This window comes from Halyomorpha halys, unplaced genomic scaffold, assembly GCF_000696795.3.
Source record: "Halyomorpha halys isolate HHAL.00 unplaced genomic scaffold, Hhal_1.1 Scaffold2128.1, whole genome shotgun sequence".
In the NCBI taxonomy this organism is placed as follows: Eukaryota; Metazoa; Arthropoda; class Insecta; order Hemiptera; family Pentatomidae; genus Halyomorpha; species Halyomorpha halys.
The window spans coordinates 30,898-41,187 of NW_027108843.1; the positions used below are offsets into that span (position 1 = coordinate 30,898).

The window sequence follows — 10,290 nt, forward strand, 5'->3', positions numbered from 1 at the left end:
TTGGTAGTTTTTAAGATATAGAGAGCTCCGAATGAAAAATCAATGGTTTTTTAAGGTTTTGATACAGCCGCCAATTTTTAATAGTAATTATACATAGTTTTTATTGAAGTAATCATAAATTGGGGTGCGATAACTTCCTTTTTATCTTCCTGGCTTTTGTACTACTACATCCTTATTCTCTTCGCTACGACACCTGGGATAAATACGACCTCTTATGTTTATTTCATTCTCTAATGATTCACACGGTATTATATATTTTTTCATTAATATATTTATATAAATTAAATTAATAAGTATAAAATATACCTTTAATAGGCGAATATCATCACAGGTCAAGACAATCTTCTGATCCTCGGGCGCAGTCAGCCTCCATACGATGTTGGTGAAACGCGGTGCACTAAATGGATACCTGGGGGTCTGCAATAAGTACTCTCCACCCCTTTTCGTAAACTGTACTTTGACATAGCAGCTTCCTACTGTCACCAGAGAGATCGCCACCAAGGACCCGAATACGAATGTGCACCCCATCTCCCGGCTTCAGTGAAAGCACCCACTGGCCTCGCAGGCTTATATTAACAATCATAATCATTAACATAATCATGCACTCCCACGGATGATTTAACTAATCAAAATATTTCGCGTCATGACCTTAACATTCGCTGATTACTATTCGTCACTGACTCCCTGCATATTATGAATATTCAATGCGGGGTTACTTTGTTGCTGAAACTTCAAATAGATCAAGTTACGTATCAACGAGACAATTATTAATTACATAAATCCCAATAATCTCTCATCGGGTCTACATTCATTACTTTTTTTTCAATTTTATATTTCTGATTTAATACTATAAATGGTTCTTACAATACAACATAAAAAAATTTTATAACAAGAAAATAAATTCGCAGACATATTTACATAAATACAGTTATGTATTCTGACGAGCACGGCGATTTAATAGGCATGACAAGTACCATAGCACCTGAATAAGCGATCGGCTGAGAAGCTATTTTTCGGTTCATTTGCAAACACCGACCGTGGCACTGCTAACCGACATAATTAGCGTGTACATTAATCACAGCACAGTGGTTGAAATGCGGAAAAAAAAATATTTTTTCAAGGTATTAGAAAAGTTACTCTTTTTTTTCATTATTGATAAACATATTAATAGTAATTGCCGCTGCACTCTGCGAGGGCGCAAGCAATTTCGAACATTAGTTATTTATCTATTGTGCTTCAGATGCCCTAAAGGAACCGAACGTCATAAGCCACACCTAGCACAGCTTAAGTCTTTCCACCCGTTACATCCAGCATCTTCAACTATTCTCTCCAAATGTCGCGCCTACCGTAATCAACCTATTATAATGACAGAGATAATGTCTGTAACAAACCTAACTAGAACCACTTCCAAAATTCCGATCCTAGGATAGCAGGGGTCTCAGAAGAGTCTTATTTAGGTTCACTTTGGTGGTTCTAGATACCTCTCTGCTTCTAAGGTGCCTCTAGAATCCATGCTACCACCGTTTTGCAGCCATTATACGACGATGGATTTCAGAATTAAGGTCGTTTTTGAAATAACGATTTTTCCAAGATGGATAAATTATCCTAACTTCTTAAAGGCGTGTGGACCAATAAATATATATATGTCTTAAACCATAACTGCCAACAATAGGTTTCATATGCATTGCTTCAATTGCATCTGAAATAAAGATATTTCATTCATAACTACTGCTTTCTAGCAGTCTCTCTTTGTAGGTTGAGAAAAGCGTTCCTCGTCACTCTAAAAGTCCTCCCAATCACTTCAATATCATCTGCAAAGGCTAGGATTATAGCTAACATATTGAAAACTGTCTTGACTGCCTGGATTTTGAATCTCCATACTACACTCTCTAGGATTTAGGAAAAAATAAGACATACCAGGCAGTCCCCCTGTTTGAGTCCCTTGTTATATTCCCTTTATTTAGGATTTTTTCCCTTATAAATCTTCTGGAATACTGAAGTTCTGCAACCAACACTTATGAATATCGACCATCAGCGTAATTAATGAATTGTGGAAAGATGTCCGTCCCAGCTACTGACCCCATCTTGATTGTCTCTACATATCTCTTTTTAACTTCTTCACATATTATGTCCAAACCTTATCATTGTTTTGTTCCACTCAGTTAATAGGATTGAATTGTTCTTGGTTTACTGTTTGATGGACCCCGATGATGAAACCGTAGTGCTTTCTCACCTTTTTTTGTTTGTGAAACCAATTTTATTAAACATTTTATATAAAATCAGAATAAAATTGACAAAGACTTTATTAAATTTAAAAATTAAGGAAATTGTCAAAAGTACATAGCCAAAAAATATTTTTCTCAGCGATTATTTTCTATTTTTGTTACATTAAAAGCACTTTAATAGAGGAAAGACTTAATGAATGACTGTTACCAATTTTAACATATTCTAAAGGAATATTCAAGTACCTAATTAATTTTATTATAAACAAAACAGAATATTCTCCTTATCAGATGGAGATTATTAAATTAGAAAATAGTGGATTTGTGTGGAGAAGGATTTTAACATAGAATGACAGGTTTTTTATTTCAGGTAACATATATATTATTAAAGACATCATAGATTATTTTATTAGTGACTTAATAAGAAACATTAAGAATTTATGAAAAAAGATTAAAAGGATCCCATTTAGGCAAAAATTTATTTAAGTAAATTAATTTAGTTTAATTTAATTAAACTTGTTATTAATTAAATTAATAATAATAAGTAAATTATTTTAGATAACCAATATACTTATTGAGATAATCTCAAGAATACTGTTCGACTTCTACTCTTTGCCCTAAAAGAAATAGGCTGTTATCAGCATTTAGGCAAACATTGATTGTTTTCGAAGGAAAACTAAATATATGTGGTTTTCGTGTAGTATTATGCGTTAGTGTATCACCTTATGCAATAAATCAAAACTTCTGAGCATTTGTCTATTACGGGAAGAAGCAACCAGGACCCGTACATCTTATTTCAGTCTGGCATCTAGTTCTTAGAATTTTTATCTGGTTGATCGGTGAAAATAATTGGTTAAAAAAAGACAGTAGTTTTTTCCAAATTATTTATTATTTATAATAATAATTGCAAATGACATGCTAAATAATACATCAATACAATTAAAATATGTAATAAGAATAACTATAAATATTAAAATATACTAACTTAGCTAGAATTAAACAATTTTACAAGATTTAAAATGTTTTGATATTGTGAAGAAAAACTGATGAGGATGTTAAAAATTCACATATGGTTTAGAAGGAACAGTAATATTTTAAAAAATATAATCACTAACATCACTTAAACCAGTTAAAATGATGGTGATGTCCAGTGCTGGCCGTTTTAAGATATTTATTATTTTGTCAAGAACAAAATAAGCTATATAATTTGAGTTTTTGACTTATGTTTAAACAATAAATGTTCATAAATAAATTTGTTTATGTCAAAAATATCTGAAAAGTTGTCTAATCTAAAAAAAAAAAAATTCAAATACTTGACTTCACTGTCTCTATTATTTCAAGTACATGCTAGGAGTATATCTTTTAATGATAATAAACAATAATATTAAATATTGGTTTCATAGCTTTACTTTAGTTATGAATCTGGACCAATCTCATTTTTTTAACTTGTAAACATATTCCAAGTTTGTCCCCAACTCAAATGCCAAATTCTAAATTTCAAAACAAATAATTATTTAATTTTTGATTTTATGAAAGAAAATTCTGTACCTTAAAGATGAAAAATGTAAAAGATGAATTATAAAACATGATTATTTTACTATTTAAATGTGTATAAATTTCCATTTTTCATATAACTGTTTGATTTACAATAGCTTGTAATTCTGGAAAAAGTAAAGAACGCAATCTTCATACCATTGCAATAAAAAAAAATCAATCTATCCTTCTAGAGACATCTCATCTCGACCATAATTTTGTAAGATACCTATATAATGTTTTCTAACTTACAAAAGGTCTCTGGAATGATATGTTAATATATTTTTGATGGTAAAAGATTGTATTCTTTATTTTTTATTCTATAAAGTCTAAAGTGCAATTACAATAGTTTCCTTTCAAAGGTAATACATTTCATAGCTTTATACAAACTTTAAAATTGAACAATGTTAGCTTATCTAACAATTTTTCAATTGTTTTAATGTGCAGAGGAAGTAATAACAAGTAAAAAAAAAAATTAAAAAATTTACTATCGTAAATTAATTTCTAAGTATATTATGGGATACAATTGATTATTATAATCTAAACTAGTAATGATTGTTCATTAAAAATGAAAAAAGTTAATTAAAGATCGTTACCAGACTTAAGTACAAGAATTTCATACTGATTGCTACGATATACCCGTTGATCATAGGTCATTTGTAAGATTTTTGAGTTTGCTTCAACCTGGAAAAAAAAAAGGAATATAATATTAAAAAACATCGCCACAAAATCATAAAGTTATTGGTACTGGCAAAGGTAATTGACTTTGATTTTCAGACTTATATTGAGATTTACACCCTAAGTGTGGAAATGATCTTATAAAAATACCTTCTGGATGGGTGCATATAGTTTCATTAATATCTCATATTGATGTGTTTAATTATTACATTTTGCTTTTTTGGAAATTTCATTCACCTTAATTATAATTAAAGTTATAAAATAAAGATATAACAGTGAAACATATTAGAATTGACTATTGCACATCAATAAATAGGATTTAATCTTGAAATTATTAATAATAAAAAAATGTCAGAGTGAAGTCTTTAAACAAATTCCATGAATATCGAATATATTAAAGTTAATGACAAACAATACAATGGATTCTCACTATTCTAAACCTTGCTAATTCAGACCATCCCATAGTCCAAACCCCCCCTTACAAAAAAAATTGAAGATATGATTTTATATTTGTATTACACATACATATACACTCAATAAAATCATATTATCAAAACTAAGTGTGATGAAGCTTAAGTAATCTAGTTAAAATTACCAACACTTTGTATTTATAATAAAATCCTAGGAATTTAAAATAATGTGTTCCTAATATAGGTGAAATAACTAGTGACAAAATTAAACATCGGATCAATAGATAAGAAGAAAATGAACGAGAAATGAGAGATGGAGAAATGATTTCCAGTGTCTTGGAAAATAATGAAGAGCATGAAGTTATAAAAATATACATAAGCAATTAAACACGAAAACATAGTTAAGTACATATAAGTTTTGCATCCAATGGGAAGAAGAAAATATTGTAGTGCTAAATCAGGTGCGTGATTTTTAAATTAGATTAGGGAAAACATATTTAATGTAGTTTTTCTTGTTCGAATTTTCAGATTCCATTGCCGAAGTAGGTAAGGTCAGAGACATAGAGAAAGATGATTTCAAGTTCCGAACAAACGAAAATTTCAGATTATTGCACAAGAAAATAATTAAAAATAAATTTCTGAACAATGAATAATTATTGTAAAAATGTTTTTATCTGAATACATTTATAATTTTTGTTATTAAATTGATAGATTATTTATAAAGTGACCTTTCTTTCCTTCCATTCAGTATTCCGAATTTAGCACTAATCTGAACACCCTTGGTTTTAATTAGTTCGGATTAGTGAGAGTCCACTATATTTAATAATATTCACTGCAAAAATTTGTTATTTGATGTAAAAATATTTTAAAATCATTAATGGAATAAAAAATCAACAAGGACAGAATTGCTGCCTAGTTTTGTTTATTACGGAAAATTATTCACTTAGTTATTAATTATAGTTGCTCTATTATTATTATTATTATTATTATTATTATTATTATTATTATTATTATTATTATTATTATTATTACTATTATTATTAACAATAGCTTTTAGGCTTACTTAAAATATAAATTTCCTATTAAGTAAAATTATTCATCATTACCTTTCCAGGAGTTAGACGTAAATCAACAAACCACCTGCCCATAAAAAGTTTTTCTCCATTTTCTGTGTTACCAACTGGGAATGCACTTGTAGGAATTCTGGTTTCTTTTATTGGTTTCCAGATTGCATGCTGAGTACATAGGACCTACAATGAAATTAAATTGAAAAAATTAATCGATGAAGAATTGTAGCAGAGTACTACTTCATTATTTTCAGTCCAATTTCTATAAATGTAACTTGAAGTTCCCTTAAAAAAAAAAAAAAAAATAGACTTTTTTTTATCAGAAATCACATGCTTGCAATTACTATAAATCAAATACTACTTATCACAATTAGTAATTAAAGTGAAAGGATTTTTTTTGGTTTAAAAAAATTAAACAATCGAAAAATACATATGGTAAGTATAGTACAACCATTCATCCAGGATTTTCCGGACAGTCATGGATTGAGCACTGCATCCAGGATGGTGTTTGGTGGCAGTAAAATTGTCTGGAATTCCCAAATAAATGGTAATGAAGGGATAATTTGTTCAGGATCTACCAAGCATAATTGGGATGAGCTTTTACAATTTATTACAATATGCATGTATCTAGGATTACCTAAATACATGGATAAAAAAAATTATAAAGATAATATACATTATAATATATTTCTACATAAAAATGAATACATAATTTAGATCAAAGTACCTCATAATGTAATTTTGAATATAATAATCAAATAATTAAAAAAATAAATAATTTAGAAATAAATATAACTCTGAAACATTGAGAATGAATTTCAAGCTGTGGATACTTTGAATGCTTGGATTGATTATTTTCTATGTTTTTTCATGTTTGTGTTGGCCATAATCATCTTTAGGTTAATCTTCAAGGCCATCATTGAAGACATATTTGATTGGTTGGATAACCATCTAATGTCTAATAATAGTTTTAAAATTGGTGGGATTTAACACTCATATTCATTTGTTTTTGTTTTTTTTAAAGAATCGCGTTGTTTCCTTGCTTATTTTCTGCTATCCAAATTTATTTATTCTTCATCTATTATTTATTAATTATTTTTCATAAGAAAAAAACATTTTCCTATTAAATACATAGTAAATTCAATCTTCTTTTACAATTTTTTTGTATACTTGTGGACATTTTGGGATTTTATTACCCCATATCGAGCCATCGACATATTATTTATTCTTATCTTATTATTTTTACATTTCACTCCTATTTGTCAACTATCAACATTCATGAGATCTTATCTTATTATGTCCTGATGATGGATGAGCTGGTTTAATGCTAACCATGTAATTTAGTATTATTTGAGACTCAATACTTTGTTTTGTGATCTTTCAATAATATTCTTAATTTATCAACTTAATCATAATCCTCAATATTCTTCATTTTGTACTTGTTTTTGTCCTTTAAATAAAAAGTATAAAAACAACAGTGGGTGTTGAATCTTAAAAATATGAAACCCTTGATCACAAACTTAAGTATAATTAATCGAAATATCAAAAGTAAAGACTTAGAATATACCTCAGATTCATTCAGCATTACTTCTGTGTCATTGTATGAGACAAAGGCTCTGCCGTCAGAACCACAAACCTTTGCTGGCAGAAGATTTTCATTATACCATGCTCTACCAACATACACCTTACCACAAAGATGTGGTGAATCAATACCACCTAAAACAACATCTGAGGGCAAGCTTCTTGTGGGCCACAAGATTTTCTTCCATTGGTAAGATGGTGGATTCCTAGAAAGTAAAGTGTATTTTAGAATAAGTAAACAAGTTATTTACAATTTAACACAAATGATTTCAGAAAAAAAAATCGATAAGATGGGTAATGAAACTGCCAAAATATACAATTATTTTCTATTAGTGATTTTGGAAAAAAAGTAATTATTATTGAAATCTTTTCCAACATCATCAAAAAATAAAATTTGATTACTATATTACTATTAATAATCACTTTACTTATTTATTTATTAAATCTATTATAGATTATAATACTACACTGTACTTAATATATCTAATAGACACTCTATAAATAATATACTAAATCAATCTATAAACTTACTCATTCACTGTATTGCAACCAACAGGAATCTCATTTAATTCAGGATTATCATCTATTGTACTATAATCTATTGAGTCAGTGGTATTCTGGAACATATCAATGATATAAAATTAAACAATAATAACAAATAGTATTGTTTATTCAAAGTATTCCATTAGTCATATTTTTTATGATTGATAATTGTTTCTTAAACTTTTGTCCTAAATGTACTCCTTTGTAAAGCAGAGCAATCCTCATTTAAAAAAAAAAAAATAAATAAAAATAAAAAAATAAAAATACAAATACTAAATAAAAATCTAAGTATATTTGTTTATCCTTTTTTAGTACCTAAACCAAAGAATGATAAACTAAAAAAAAATTCATTCATAATAAAACATATATAAAATTTATATTATGTTTGTTGATTAATACAGTGATTTGATTTAGATTTTCTGGGTTTCAACTATAAATCAAAATAACTAAAATAGCAAAGCCAAGGGGCGTTATTCATTAGTGTGGTTATGCAAACACACGAACTAAAAAATTTGTTTTAACATATCTATATATATTTTTTCCTTGTTCTCTCCCGCAGCAACCCGGTGAGAGATCAGAAGTTTATAGATTTTACATACATGATCCATGCTCTCATGGGCCAAATCAAACATATCTATCTATACTGGAAACATTGCTCCAGAACAATACAGGTATACTTTGTTCCTTGTAATATTTGGCCATATTTTTTTCCCAAGAATCTTGTTTTTTTTTTTTTTTTGTAAAATAAAAACCGTGAAGTAACCAAAATATAACGATTTTTTTTCCAATTCGAACATGTTATATTTTTCCTTTTTTTCTCCTTTTCTTATTTATCGAATTTTGTAATATTTGGTATTCATGCATTATTTAACATTGCCTACAATGTATACTGGAAACAACCTTGTTTCCATTATACATCTAAATACCTATTTAGAGGAAAATTTTTAAAAAATCTCTATTTAAGACCTCTCGGACTATTTCAATAAGAATAAAACCTACCTGATATTAAAGAAAATCCAGTTGCACACTGGGATATGTTGGTCATTCGGAAAAGTGAATTTTTAGATCAAATGAGATAAAAATTGTGAAATGGGGAAATGGTTGTAAAAGGCTGGAATTGATTGTAAAATGAAATTGTGGTGAAAAAAAAAAAACTGTTTTTTTTTTCTTTTTTATTATGTCATGTAAATATATGTAATTTATGTATGTCCGCTCAGGGATTGATTAGTATGCTGTGTAATGTAGCAACCCAAAGTATTTGGGCAGCATGGATGAATAAAGCATTTCTCTCTATCTCTTTCTAATTTAATTAAAATTGTTAGAACAGTTACAGAGAAAATCGAAAAAAATATAATAGAGAAATCGATTCTCCAAAGCGGCACTTCCGGTCGAACGATTTTATCGAAAACGTTGCTGTCACGTCGCAATCATACATCTGTCCTAAATATTTAATTTTAGTTTCCTACAACTTTTCGTTTTTGATCTAGGCAGACCGACACTCAAACTATTTTGCGATACATATATATACACAAACTTGGTAAATTGAACTCAGTGGACCTCAAACGATATTCGGAGTTCAATGAAAGCTGGAGCTCAACTAATAACAACAAATATTGCCCCTAAGGGAGGAAGAGGTGTCACTGGGTAATTCTTATAATACCAGTCAATTTTAAATATATTCTGTATCAGTTTTGTGAATGTAACATAAAATTTTGATCGATAATTTAAATATGCGAGACAGTGCAAATATATCAGTAACTTTCGATTACCGATACATCGATATTATCGACTCTCTTTTAAGATTTTTTTTTTTGGACTCATTCCATTCGAAGCAACCTCTCAAGTGCTGCTTGAAACAAACGGGCTAGGTTATCTAACAGTAATGTTTTAAGAAACAGAAAAAAAAATCTTGAAGTACTTCTATGTCGTTGTTATCTGTTATACACTATTGTGTAATAATGAAGTGGGATGTATAATACAATGAAAAAAAAGAAAATTTGTTTGAAACAAGCTGAGTTAAACGGACAAGTGTTATTAACGAACAATAATTAATCAATATTGCAAATTATTTGCGACTAACCTGTGCGCCGCATAACTGAGTCAGGGAGATGATAGCCAGAAAAAAATACAACTCCATTTCTTTCAATCAATATATTATCTGAAGTAGTTGAGATTAACTCTTAATCTAATAAACAGATAATGTTATTTTTAACCAAATGCGACCTTTCCGCGCTCAAGCCTCAATCTGACTGACCA

At 28.7% G+C, this 10,290-nt stretch overlaps 2 protein-coding genes across 2 annotated transcripts in view; both read right to left on the bottom strand.

Moving 5' to 3' along the window:
* Positions 1-551, bottom strand: part of LOC106691163 (venom serine protease) — a 12,886-nt gene extending 12,335 nt beyond the window's left edge. Inside the window, exon 1 of the mRNA XM_014436839.2 lies at positions 307-551. Coding sequence (XP_014292325.1) covers positions 307-528 — 222 coding nt within the window. The 5' untranslated portion in view covers positions 529-551. The remainder of the gene's footprint in view (positions 1-306) is intronic.
* A 3,147-nt stretch (positions 552-3,698) lies between these two features.
* LOC106691167 (uncharacterized) lies at positions 3,699-10,290 on the bottom strand (the record flags this gene model as incomplete). The annotated part of the gene is given in 5 exon segments (XM_014436843.3): positions 3,699-4,439; positions 5,950-6,093; positions 7,478-7,697; positions 8,023-8,108; positions 10,115-10,290. Coding segments are annotated over 5 exon segments (609 nt in total). The 5' UTR covers positions 10,172-10,290.